This window comes from Vigna radiata, chromosome 5, assembly GCF_000741045.1.
Source record: "Vigna radiata var. radiata cultivar VC1973A chromosome 5, Vradiata_ver6, whole genome shotgun sequence".
NCBI lineage: Eukaryota > Viridiplantae > Streptophyta > Magnoliopsida > Fabales > Fabaceae > Vigna > Vigna radiata.
Window position 1 is genome coordinate 31,569,928 of NC_028355.1, and position 13,766 is coordinate 31,583,693.

The 13,766-nt window shown below is 31.0% G+C and overlaps 3 protein-coding genes across 3 annotated transcripts; 1 reads left to right on the plus strand and 2 right to left on the minus strand.

The window, feature by feature from the left end:
* Positions 1 to 1,362: 1,362 nt before the first annotated feature.
* LOC106761654 (protein PLANT CADMIUM RESISTANCE 8) lies at positions 1,363 to 3,029 on the plus strand. The gene is given in 4 exon segments (XM_014645221.2): positions 1,363 to 1,504; positions 2,052 to 2,123; positions 2,384 to 2,596; positions 2,685 to 3,029. Coding segments are annotated over 4 exon segments (519 nt in total). The 3' UTR covers positions 2,777 to 3,029.
* Positions 3,030 to 3,137: 108 nt separating this feature from the next.
* On the minus strand, positions 3,138 to 6,607 carry LOC106761655 (protein NRT1/ PTR FAMILY 1.2-like). Its single transcript, XM_014645222.2, has 4 exons — positions 6,526 to 6,607; positions 6,151 to 6,368; positions 4,198 to 4,745; positions 3,138 to 4,108 (listed from the first exon to the last, which is right to left on the minus strand). The coding sequence occupies exons 1-4, from the start codon at positions 6,605 to 6,607 to the stop codon at positions 3,214 to 3,216; spliced, it is 1,743 nt and encodes a 580-aa protein (XP_014500708.1). The 3' UTR covers positions 3,138 to 3,213.
* Positions 6,608 to 9,810: 3,203 nt separating this feature from the next.
* Positions 9,811 to 12,596, minus strand: LOC106762628 (protein NRT1/ PTR FAMILY 1.2). Its single transcript, XM_014646631.2, has 4 exons — positions 12,250 to 12,596; positions 11,944 to 12,161; positions 10,977 to 11,524; positions 9,811 to 10,886 (listed from the first exon to the last, which is right to left on the minus strand). Exons 1-4 carry the CDS (start codon positions 12,356 to 12,358, stop codon positions 9,935 to 9,937), a joined length of 1,827 nt encoding a protein of 608 aa, XP_014502117.1. The 5' UTR covers positions 12,359 to 12,596; the 3' UTR covers positions 9,811 to 9,934.
* Between the last annotated feature and the right edge of the window lie 1,170 nt (positions 12,597 to 13,766).

Below are 13,766 nucleotides of genomic sequence, written 5' to 3' on the forward strand. Positions count from 1 at the left end.
GATGCTTTTTACTATAATATAACTTCGTAATAATAAAGTTCAAAAGAACTTGTTATATACAGCAATTTGTACTTGGATAATAATATAAATGATTTTACACTAATTGTGTACACGTTATTTTTTTTTTTATAGAAAACTGAAAAGCTTAAATTAAATTTTTTTTTACAGTTAATTCATCAAAGACTTTTAGGTAACCACAAAAATCAAAAAATTTACCATATACGACAATTTATAACTATACAGTAGGTATCACTCAAAGTTACATACGACAAATGAGAAAAACACTTGAAATTTCCAAAAGTTCAAACATATAAATCATTTGCAAGGACATAAGCTCTTAACTAAGGAGACAAGAACACTTTTTACATTAAAAAATTCATTATAAATATTAGGCAGTGTTTGCTATAACCCAGTAGCAAAACTTAGGAAATTTTTGTGTAAAAAAAAGACGCGAACAAGTATGAATACAACAAGCCTTACAAGTGCTGCTATAATTTGTTTTAAATCGAGATAACAAAGTTCGCGAAGAAAAAGTGTGATCATGATGAAATCACAATTATTAAGAGATTTTTTTGTTACATAAAAAAGAAGTGCAAGTATAATTAGAAGAAAACTTAGAGAATATTGTTGTAATTTGCTCTAAATACAATGAGTATGTTATAAATGATACCCAATCTAATTGACTTGAATTCCATCACATTGGCACAAATTCAGTTTAAAGAACGCGTCTGCAAAATCCGCTGAAGTTACACATTTACATCATGGCTTTGAAGTTGAACCTTGTCAAGAGGTGATCCTTTGACCCAAAAGGAGAATAATCCCATACTTGCAATGCATTGCGTGATTTCATTGAATAAAGTTAGTCAACTTGAACAAAACCATTGATACACAACTTGATTCTACCTTTTACTTTAACAGAGTATTTTCTTAAGAGAGTAGAGTACAGTGGTGTTTTGAGTTGTTTATTTGACTTGACTTTTGCGTACATTAAGATATCAGTGCATGTACTTACTTTGGTGTCAAGCATTTCGGCTATTAGCTCCAAAATCTGGTTTTGTTTTCATTCCATTATCTACGACTTTCAAAGTCTACTCTTCCATCCAGTTGTCCACGTCCGAGCATGAAACTTCTTTCTAAAGTTCTTAATATATTTTCGTCAATCAAATGAGATACACGAATTTTCTGTAATACCCTCTGCACTTTCATACTCCAATGCTCTTTTAAAGGCTGTAGTTTCATTCATTTATTTATTTGTAAGTCCAGCAGCATTTGCAAGAGCAAGCTGATTCTGCGTTCGGTTTAATTCTAGGATTCCTTCATTGGTGGTTTTTGAAAGAACTTTTCAAGAAAGAAAAAGGTGAGATGTAGGCCAGTGAGGATCAGAAGATTCAACAGAATGAAGCCGTTGGTTCATTTGCTCCAAGGTATGAAGCTGATACTTTTCAGCCGATAGGGAGTCCATGGAGCACTGGACTATTTGACTGTCATGAGAATCAGACAAATGGTAATAATATCTACTTTAGTTTAATTTCTTCAACTAATTTTTTTACTAGATTACACGTTTAAACTTGTTCTAGAAAGATAACCTTAATGAACTTAGTAGCACTTTCCATTACCATGTGATATTAGTATTTTTTTGGTAAGAAAAATTCAGGTGGGGAGGTTGCTCTTCATTCCAAAGCTAGAAAATAGCCTCAATGAAGGCTTACAATTGTACCTACATATAATGTTGCTTGATGACTTCAATGTATGAGCTAATTTTCAGTGGCTAGGCCTAGATGGTAGAATTACTTTGGTTACTTTTCCATAAGCAATTTCTGTTCAAAAACAGCTAAGTTGATGCATAATTCAGCAAATGTTGCATTTTATGCTATGAGTTTGTGCAAGGACACAAGGGAAACCTAGGAAATATGAATAAGCTAATTATCCTTTTATTTGTCCTTACCAAGAAAATTAGAAACAATTAGCTATCCTTTTCATTTATCATTATTTGCTTCATGAAAAATGCAGTGTGGTTGATCTAATTATGTATACTTTCATTTTGGTTGCAGCTGTTATGACATCATTTTTCCCGTGTGTAACATTTGGGCAGATAGCAGAAATATTAGATGGTGGAGAACTTAGTAAGGACCCTTACACTTAGCTCACCATGCATTAGTTTCTCATAATTTTTTCAACTTTTTGATATAAATTATGTCTGAACCGATGATATTGAAATTCAAAAGTGACTTGTAGTACTCTATTACTCAGAAATAGACAGTAAAGAATTCTCACAAACATCATGTTTAATTTCAAGTTAAAGATAATATAATGTTTTCTCATGCTTTGACTCGGATCCACTGGTAAAGATTGTTCAACAATTGACACGTTCAAATGATTTCAGGTTGTCATCTAGGGAGCTTCATTTACCTATTAATGATGCCTGCTTTGTGCTCTCAATGGATAATGGGTTCAAAGTACAGAACAAAGTTGAGAAAGAGGTATAATTTGGTGGAAGCACCATACACGGACATAGTCTCTCACATCTTTTGTCCATGCTGTTCCCTTTGTCAAGAGTTCAGAGAGCTAAAAATCAGAGGACTTGACCCTGCTCTTGGTATCTCAGCTCCTTCCTTCTGTTCATCCTTATTCAATTTTACGTTCTTAATTATCATCTGACATAACTTATTGCAATTTTCATGCAGGATGGAATGGAATTCTTGCACAAAAGCATGCAAAACAGCAAAGCGATCAAACACTGAACAATCCTCCTTCAAACCAATTCATGTCCAAGTGAACACATTCACGGTGGAGCTGTTAAAATTAAACTGAGTTGTATTTCTTTTGATTCGTTCTGTGCTTGTTTACTTTTTCATATTCTGATGCTTGTGTCTGAATTATAAGAAAGAAAATAAAGCCGAAAGGTGGCAAGTTTGGTATGATAAGTATATGACTGTATAAATTGTTGCATCCATTCTTACATGGAGAGTCTTACTGTATAAAAGCTTTGGAAGAATATAAAGTAATATAAGATTTGTACCTTTTACTAATATTCAAGACGCAACTGCCAAATACCTCCTTATTCATGAATACAACTTGTACAAAACATGGTTTTTTCTATATAGTACTACAGCACACAGAAGCTGATGATTAAAAACAAGGTTAGAATATCCAAATTATGTATATGTCTCTCATTTTGGTAGTAAAAACATTTAAGTGAACAATTATTGGGTTTCATTCCATTGCTTCTTGTTGTTGATCACGAACTCTGTTCCCTCTTTCTTCCTTCTTTGAGACTGCTTCAGCACTAGGGCCATAAGCCCAACTGCAAACCAAATAGTAGAGAATATTAACAGCACTCAGTATGGAAAGAAGCCAATAATACTTGTCATAATGACCCTTGTTAATGTTATCTGAAACCCAACCCTGTTTTCCACCTTTGGAAGTAATGTTATCCACAGTGCTGAGTATAAGAGAAGCCACCAAGTTTCCCACAGCAGATCCTAGGCTGAACAGAGATGCAGCAATGCTTGACATGCTACTTGGAAACTCTGAGTAATAGAACTCTGATTGCCCTATTGCATTAAAGGCTTCTGCTATACCACACAGAATATTATGTGGGATAAGCCACATTGCAGACATCTCCAACACCGCCTCAGGATTATCAGCAAACCCCTCTCGTATTGCTTTCCTCCTCCTTATACTCTCAACAATTGCCGAAGTCACAAAGTCCAAAAAGGAGAAAAACAGTCCAATTCCTATTCTTTTTTTGGCACTGATGGTTACTGGTTTTCCTCTAACTTTTGAAGCTAGAGGAAGGATGACACGATCATAGACACCCGCAGTTATGCACACTGCAACCATCATGAACACACCGAAAGAGCCTGCTGGAATTTGGAAGTTTGAAGTGACATGTCTGTTCATGGTTTTAGCTTGGAGCAACCAAAGTGATGTCTGGCTTGTGCTAACTGCCACCATGATACCGGTCGACCAAATGGGAATAACCTTAATGATTGCCTTCAGTTCTTCCACTTGCTCTACTGTGCAAAGACTCCATTTTTTTGAAGCCGACCCATCAGAGGCTATATCCCGTTCTCTGTCTCTGATGATGCAAGCTTTGTTTAGAAACCTACAATAGTAAGCATCACCTAAAGTCAATAACTTTATCAGTTCATCGAACTCAAGATCATTTGGGAAATGCATGATTTTACTTTGAACCTTAGTTTATCAGTTGGAGCGATAAGGGTGGAGTCCTTGTGATGGTGATAGACGCCATCGGCAGTGGAGTTCTTAGGTGGAAATGAAAGGTTTCTGTTCTTGTAGGCAACGAAAATCACTTGGGCAAAGCCAGTGATCAAGCTGTTGTTTGGTTTATGCTTGACATAACGTGGGGAAATGAGGAAGAAGGAGAAAGTGGAGAAGAGCATAAGTGCTGCTGGGACCCCAAAGCCCAGTTTCCAGCCAAAATGGTCTTGGATGTAAACTATTCCCGTCAATGCAAGAACGACAGCAATGGTTTGAGAAGCTATGTACCAACTTATGAAGCTCTCTAAGACCCTCTGATTGTTGGGTTTGGTTTTTTGGTTAAGCTGATCCGCACCAAATGCTAAGGAACATGAGATTCCACCACCTCCAATGGATATGAGAGCAAAGCAAGAGAGTAAGATAGCCATTTGGAGTGTTGTTGCAGATTTGCAGTTCTCAGTTGAATAGCTGCATGGCCTTGCCTCTGGGATCATCGCAGTTAGCCACATCACCGTCATTCCCTGCAAATCAAATACAGTAACAGTAACATAGATATTTTTACATTCATTTAAAATTAATAAATTTTTATATTTAAAAGAAATTATAATAGATTAGTCATAAAATATAAATTTTTATATTTAAAAAAATAAAAAGTAAATAAGAATAATATTAAATAAATGTAGAAAAACTTAGGTGTGTTAAATAATATTTTTGAAACAAATATCATATCATATAATGATGTCATAGTTATCCTATCATATAATTTGTATAAAAGAAGTCTTCTTTCAGTCTAAAACCTTCTTTAATTATTAAATAGACATTTTTGGTGTTCTTAATAAAGGACACTAATATTTTGTATATATATACATACCTTTCTTATTTTATCTAAAGAAATAATTTATTTATAAAATAATTATTTAATTTATACGTTTTCAGATTTATAATTTTTGTATTTATCTTTTATATGTATATGCTAAAAAATTATTAAATAAATATATTTATAAAAAATAAAAAATAAAGCAAAAAATAATATCATAAACTTTAATATAAAATCATATACATTTTTTTTTCTAATGTTAATTATTTAATGATAAAAAGATTACAATTACATAAATTGTATGATAAAGTATCAAATAAATTTAAAATATTTTAATAATTACATACATATAATCTTTAAAAAGTATTTATACGAGATTGACTATGCAACAATAATTAATATATATAGAAAATGCATGAATATCATTTATTTTAATCAATGTGATAATTTCATCTATATTTTCATAAAAATTGAAATATAAACTTATACCCAACATATAATTAAAGAGTATCTTTTCGTACAATTTTATATTTCGAATATTAGTCACGATTTAATAATTGATAATGTTGTCAACCTCAATGCTTCCTTTTGTTTTGGATGGACACTGGCTAACGTGATTAGTAGATTCAAGATGTGAATATTAGTTTAAGATGTTAGAAATCTAAGAAATGAGTTAGAGGTTTCACATGGAATAAAAATTAAAAAATTAAAATGATATATAAAGTAAAATTCACAAATATTAGGGTTTTATGTTGAATGTAAGCAACTTACGTATATTGATTCAACTCTTCCAACCTATCATTTTAGTTGGAAGATATCGATAGGATCAAAACTAACTAATCATCTTAAGTAATTAAGTTTAATAGAATTAAATTATGATTAGATTAGATTCATGAATAAATTATAAATATAAGTTAAAAGTATAAATATTAAGATTTTTTATAACACATTTATTAGTTTAATTGATCGATTATCCAAAGAAAAAAACATAGAATGTTTATTTTTTAATTTTACAAATAATATGTGTTAATTAGTACAGATGAGAAGTTGCATAGAAAAGAAATTATTAAGAGAAGTTAGAAATAAAATAGAAAAGAAGAGAAACGAACCAGGAAACTGAGAATTGAACCTAAAGCAATGGAAAGGAAACGACCGAAATATGCATCAGCAAGAAATGCAGCAAGAACAGGAGCAAAATTGGTAGCAGCAAACCAGAAATACAAAATCTTTGTTGCTTTCACTGCTCCCATTCTGTAATCTCCCATCAAATATACTATCATGTTTGGAATAAGTCCAACGCTCGCCACCTTCGCTAAGCCTTCATTTGCTGCAATATAACTCATTTTCATCGACTAAATTACATCGACTAAAGGTAAAACTAATTCATATATATTTATATACAACGAATGAAAAGTTGATTTTTTGAAGTTGAGTTACATTTCTGATAAAATTAAACTAAACAAATATTACGTTTTTCTTCTTACCTATAATGAAAGGCATGGTAATGAAGCCACCCTTTCGCCTTTCTACTTCTGGATTCATCTGTTGCTCTGTAGCAACCTCCATTTCTTCTCAATGTCTGATACAGAGAAAAGTATATAAGAAGGAATAGCAGACAAAGAGCTACAAGTTAAATCTCCATACTCTTCGGAAACACCTATTCATTATTATTTATATAAGAGATTCACTGTTTCTTCGTTATAGTTGTAAGAAAGATAAAGGATATCTTATAATACATAAAACTTTTACGTTTATTTGACACTATCATTTTTACTTTTTTATTATTTTTTTTTAAATTAATAAGAGAATGACATATTTTTACATTTATTTAAAACATAATACAAAAGTAAAACCGTTATAGAAAAATAATTTTTTGTATTTTTTAAAATAAAAGAGAGTGAAAAGTAAAAAATGGTAATATTAAATAAAGAAAGATAGTATTTTAACACCAATTTTTTTACACAATTTTGATACTGCATTTGTGTCAAAATGTGGTTAGACGATTTCAAATTAAAAAAAAAAAAATTGGCTTTTCTCTTCCGAATATACCCTTACCTCAACCTTTTTTATTTGAAATCATCCAACTACATTTTTAATACGTGTGCAGTATCAAAATAGTATCAAAAATTGGTGTTAAAATATCATCTTCCTTAAATAAATGTAAAAGATATACGTGTATGAAATATATTATTTTTCATTTTCTTAAAATAATTTACAGTTATTTTATTCTTTAAAATGTGTGATATGAATGTAAATAGGTATTATCATAATAAATATACACATGCATTTTTTTAAAGATTATTTTATTAATGATTAAAGAAGGGGACAGTAGTTAAAATATTAAAGACAGCACTACGTATTAAGTGGAAGTGCTTTCTTCATGGAATTACAAAGTTTAAATGGAAGTGCTGTGCCGATTAAGTATGATGAACCAATAATTGGATAGATTAACCCTAATTCATTAAGGTTTTTTATTCTTAATTATTGATTAAAAAAGATACCAAGGTCGTGCAGGGGAGGCGTTGGATCATGTGCCATTTTATTTAATATTTTACTTCCTATTCTTGTGCAATATTTATATATATATATATATATATATATATATATATATATATATATATATATATATATTTGTTGATGTATGATGATGCGTGTTAGAAACGTAAAATATTATTTCTCATTTGTACCTTTTACTTATAAAACTTAAACCTCAAACTCGTCTCAAATAATATAGTTTTAATCAAACAACATAATTTTCCTAGCTATTAGTGGCGTTCTAAATTTTCTTATTTATTATTTTACGGAAAATACATATATTTTTCATTTTTGTTGAATATAAGTATTAGTATAAGTAAATGTTGTAAGAAAACAAGCTATTAAAATGAAAAAAAAAAAGTATACAATGATTATCATATCTAATTATTATTTTTATTACCATAATAGACTAATAACCATTATTAAATAATAAAAGTAATAATAAAAAAAGTACAATTATTGATGTATCAAATTAAATTAAATGGTTAAAACAGGATGTTAATTTTATTTTAGAAGAAAGAATACAATAGAAACGTAATCATTTAAAGGTGGTGGTTGTTAAAACAAAATGTGGTATGCTATGGAGCTTATGGTGAAGCTTATCATGGGAGATACGGTGAAGCTTGTGACAACACTTGGAATGTAACTTATTATAAAGATAATCATCATAATATTTATGATATGAATTAATATTTATGATATGAACTTATTTGAAAACTAAATATAATTTTTTAATGGTTTAAAATTATAAATATAATAATTTGTACGAACAGTTTTCTAATCACCTCTTGTTTTAAAACTTTTCCACTTTTTTATCTTCTTATTTGATTATATAATGAATTATTTCTAATATATCTTTTTAAAAGTTAAAGATAGCATTATCTATAATTTTTATATGTATGCTCACCTAACTCCCAAGTAGCAAATAAGAAAGCTAAAATAAATAAGATAAATAAATGAGAAAATTGATATATAGTGTATCGAGTTGATAAAGGATAAAATATGAAATTTTAAGAAAAAGAAGAAATTATAGGTCATGATTATATTTCTTAATTTATGTACTAGATTCACAATGACAAATGAAAATAAACTGATCAATTAATATACTTGGTGTTTCCATGAGAAACGTTAATAAATTGTATATTTTGATTTATTTAATCAATTTATCTTATATTTTAGCCATCAAATGAATGCAGGTATCCAAAAAGCATCGTGTATTAAAAAATATATTAGCATTTGTTAGTCCTATAATAAGTAAATTCATTATTCTAAAATTTTAGATCTAAGTTGAGTTCATTGTCTTATTCTTGTTATAATTTTTCTTTAAAAAAGGAAAATGAAATGCTGTACTAACTTTGACCTCTTAGAGGAACCACGTGAGACACGTGGATTGTAGGATGAATTCGTGGTTAAGAATACTGATACTCATCATCTTTTCAATGATATAATATTGTTTTAAATTGTGATGCGATTTAATGTTTGCAATAATTAGTTGATAGGGCATATTTAAAAAAGAAAAATGTTAAATGTATTTTAACTTAATGCTAATAATTTGTAAAATATATGAATGTATACAATATTTTGTATCCTAATTTTTATCCATAGTACTTTAACTGCATAAAATATTTAATAAACGAGGAATCAAAAATTAAAAATAAAAGAATCACTTTATAAATTCGTAATACACATATAAAAAAAAAGTAAACCAAATATCTCATAATCTTTAGATTTAAGTTTCTCTAACGTAAGACAATGTTTTCTATTAATAAAAAGTTGAAATTCAGAAAAAAAAAAAGAAGTTGTATTTCTAAGCAATATTTTTATAAAAAATAAAAATAATATTATATTAAACATTTTCATTTATCCCTTACAGTTTTTTTTTAATTACCTCCTAAGTAACAAAATAAAAAGAGTGTTCGTTTAGCCCTTGGATCTTTGACTTAATTATTCATTTATTGATATTAATTCTCATTGTTCAAAAGAGAAATTTGAATGCCCATAAATTGTATTATTGATGGGAGAAATAATATTTTGAAACACATAAATTTTTTATCTTTATTTAACATTATTTTTTTCTTTTAAAAATACAACTTTTTTTTTAAAATACAAAAAATTATTTTTCTATTACCATTTTTTTTTATAAATTTGTCAAATACATATAAATATGTAACCTCCTATTTGAATCTTTTTCTATAATTGAAGTGTTTTTAAGTAAAGTTACCAGAAGCAGTTGCTACTTAGAAAATCATTGTTCGCTCTGAATAGAACTAAAACCGTTGTTTTTATAGTATTATTACAATTTTACTATGCAGAAAAATCGTACCTGCACACAGAAATGTATAATTTATACATAAACACTTAATCCTTTGAGCCATTTTCTTTACTATTGTTGAAGTCTTTGTGAAACTGACCTCCATTTCTAAGTTCAGTTGAAGCTTCCTCCTCCATCGATGAGCCATTTTCTTCACCTACCTTACGCAGTTCATCAACGGTAGGACCATAAGCCCAACTGCATAGTAGGTAATACACTATATTAAGAGCACTCAATCCAGAAATAACCCAGTAATACTTGTCATAACGACCCTTGTTAATGTTGTCTGAAATCCAACCCTGTTTTCCCCCGCTTGAAGTAACGTTTTCTATCACGCTGAATACAAAACTAGATACCAAGTTTCCTGCAGCCATTCCCAGTCCAGAAAGAGAAGTAGCAACGCTCGACATACTCTTTGGAAATTCTGTGTAATAAAACTCATTTTGGCCTATTGCATTGAATGCTTCCGCAATGCCACCCAAGATAAGTTGTGGGAAAATCCACATTGCAGACATATGCAGAATCGCATGCCCGTTATTAAGATATCCCTCTTCGATTGCTCTTTTTCGCCTTGTAGTCTCTACGATTGCTGAAACTACCAGATGAACAAAAGAGAAAACTAATCCAACTCCCATTCTTCTCTTTGCATTTATCCTCACTGGTTTCCCTCTTATCTTTGATGCTACAGGAAGAATGACTCGGTCATACAGAGCTATCCATACAAATATTGAAAGCACCAAGATTACACTGAAAGAACCGGGTGGCACTTGAAAGTGTGAGGTGATATGTCTGTTCAAGGATTTAGCTTGCAGTAACCCAAATGAGCCTCCAATGTTCACTGACATCATGATCCCTGTAGACCACAATGGAACCACTCTAATAATGGCTTTTAGTTCCTCTACTTGATCTACTGTGCAGAGTCTCCATGGATTTGATGCTGAACCATCAGAGGCGATATCCAGTTCCGGATTTCTTATAACGCAAGCTTTGTTCAGAAAACTGGACAGTAAAACATGAGATGAAGTTAAGTGTTTCATGATGCACAGGATATGCAAAAGATTACGAAAGTAGATGATAATTTGATGTTACCTTAGTTTATCAGTTGGAACAACGAGATCCGAGTCCTTCTTACGGTGGTAAAGTTCAGGGGAGTTCGTAGGTGGTAATGAAAGCTTTCTGTTCTTGTAGGCAACAGTGATCACTTGCGCAAATCCAGTGAACAAGCTGGATTTTACTTTGTTCTTTACGTAAAGTGGAGAGGCAAGGAGGAAGAAGATGGTAGATAAAAGCATGAGTGCTGCTGGAACTCCATAACCCACTTTCCATCCGACACTATCTTGGATGTAAACAATTACGGTGAGTCCAATGATGACAGAAATAGCAGCAAAAGCATAGTACCAGCTGAAGAATGTCTCCATAGCCCTCTGGTTGTTGGGGTTATCCTTTCTGTTGACCTGGTCTGCACCGAATGCCAAGGAACATGCTAGACCACCCTTTCCAATCGACGTGAGTGCAAGGGCCGAGATTAACATTGCCATTTGACCTCCTGTTGCCGATTTACAGCCTTCAGAATCATGGCTGCAAGGTGGAGGCCGTGCCTGTGGGATCATAGCTGTTAACCACAGCAGCGACATTCCCTGTGGCCAAAGAAAAAGAAAGAAATCGTTTTAAGACTTTTCTCTCTTTCTCATAAATCATTGTCATCATCCAATTCTGAACAGCAGAAAAGGTTTATGTTCCAAGAGATTCGAACAGAATCAGAGGGTTTAACAATTGACCTTAAGGAATCGTATAGTATTCTGTAATAACTAATTTCATTCCCATCTTAAAAGTGACGAGCTTTGCCTTCTCTTTCAGAAAATGCCCAAAAAAACATATCTTGTGAATATTTCTTTCCACTGTCATTTTTAAGATCTAGAACCCTTTTGTAGAACAGCTTTCTAATTCTTTTCTCAGGAATCTGCTCACTCGTGTTCAGTACTCTCATATTGCAGAATTAAATAGCAAGCTCCAGAAATGAATTATTAAAGTAAAAACATTAGAAGAAAAACAATACCAGAAAACAGATGACAGAACCCAACGCAACAGTGAGGAATCGACCCAGATAAGAATCAGCAACGAAAGCACCCACCACAGGGGTGAAATTGCTGGTAGCAGATGACAAGAGAAGTATCTGAGTTGCTTTGGCAAGGTGAAGCTTGTAACTTCCCATCAAGTACTGTATCATGTTGGGCAAAAGGCCCAAACTTGCCATACTAGCAAGTGCCTCATTTGCTGCCATATCAACCAAAGAACCATTGAATGAAAGGAAACAAAATCAAGTATTGTAAATGAGCAACTAAGTATACTTTATTGCACCCACCGATGATGAAAGGCATGGTCACAAGACCACCCTTGCGCCTCTGTGGCTGTGAAATGTGTTGGGTAGACAACTCCCCTTCAAGGGAACCAAGTTCCACTTCCTTGTCCATTCTCCTTAATCGCTACAAAACACACGACCAAGTGACCAACAACTTAACTAATAATGTTCATTCATAGCATATATATGGAGTGATGTCAGTGCTTGCGAATTCTCGCTCAATCAGAGATCAATTTGCGTGTTCATATGGCCACTGTCTCCATGCATATCTGGAATCAACTCTCTCCGTCTCTCACCATTCTTAGCTACTTACAGTAAATATATATATCGCACAATAATATATGTTAGAATTATAGAACCACTGAACATGTTCATCATATGCTGTGACTCACGAGTCAAATGCTTCAATTATTGTAATCACCTTTTCTATTTACGACAACAAAATATAATAAAAAACTAATTCAGGTTCCCTGCTTCAATTGCTTCATGTTCACACTTACAGCTCTACTGTTGTTTTTTTATTTCTCTAAAATCACACGCTTTAAGTATAAAGGACGGAAGTTGAGGAGTTTAAACTGTTGGGTAACTTTTGTAAACAGATAAAAGAGCAAAGATACTAAAAAATAACATGTAACATGATTGGTAGTTCCTATGACAGTTGTGTAGAGATGAATATATTTGGTACATATCAATGTTTAATCTGATCCGTAATTATAAAAAGTACAAGCATTAAAAAAATAATTAAAAGTGATAAACTTTAGAGATAAAAACAAAAATGATGTGAAATTTGAGTAATAATAGTTATATTTAGTCACTAAAAAAACAAAACACAATTAGTGAAACACAATTAGTGACAGAGACTATTGATTACTGAGTTTGAAAGCCGACTGGTTTGTCTTGCATTCACACATGTGACCGTTCACATTTAAAATCCCACATCGACTTTAAATCACACTTCTTTCTATTCGCTAGTTTGAATGTAGATCACTGTCGTTTTGATGATTGTGACACGTTACATTTTTTCCGAAAAAGTTGACACTGATCCCCATTTTTATACTTTTATAATTAATCACGTGAATCCAGAAATGAAAAATGTTAAAGATATTGTCAGACACTTTTACAGTCATAAAAATATAAATTTTTTATTTTGTAAATTAAAAGAAAAAAATAAATAAAAATAATATTAAATAAATATAAAAAATTTAAATGTGTCAAAAAAATCATTTTTCATATTGGATTTGCTGTTCTCGTGACAATTTAGTTTTCCATACAAATTATAATAATTAAGTTCATTAAAGATCATAATTTTAATAATCCAATCCTGATATGAAAAGAGACTAATATTGTAATATAATTTTATTTTCAAAGTTTTTTAAAAATAAAATAAATATTTAAACTATTTTAAACTTAAACTCTTAAATAATACAAAATTATCTTATATTAGAAGTATAATTCTGTGAACGAAATTATCGAATGGAACAACACCACAAAATTTGTAATATTAGTGGTAATAGAGAAAT

What these genes read in the sequence shown, in the direction of transcription:
- LOC106761655 (XM_014645222.2), bottom strand. Translation starts at nt 6,607, where the DNA reads ATGGAGGTTGCTACAGAGCAACAGATGAATCCAGAAGTAGAAAGGCGA. An exon ending in GTTCAATTCTCAGTTTCCTG is followed by an intron (nt 4,746 to 6,150) that starts GTTCGTTTCTCT and finishes TTTGATTTGCAG; the next exon opens with GGAATGACGGTGATGTGGCT. An exon ending in GCTCCAACTGATAAACTAAG is followed by an intron (nt 4,109 to 4,197) that starts GTTCAAAGTAAA and finishes TTACTATTGTAG; the next exon opens with GTTTCTAAACAAAGCTTGCA.
- LOC106762628 (XM_014646631.2), bottom strand. Translation starts at nt 12,358, where the DNA reads ATGGACAAGGAAGTGGAACTTGGTTCCCTTGAAGGGGAGTTGTCTACC. An exon ending in GACCATGCCTTTCATCATCG is followed by an intron (nt 12,162 to 12,249) that starts GTGGGTGCAATA and finishes TTGATATGGCAG; the next exon opens with CAAATGAGGCACTTGCTAGT. An exon ending in GTTCCAACTGATAAACTAAG is followed by an intron (nt 10,887 to 10,976) that starts GTAACATCAAAT and finishes TTTACTGTCCAG; the next exon opens with TTTTCTGAACAAAGCTTGCG.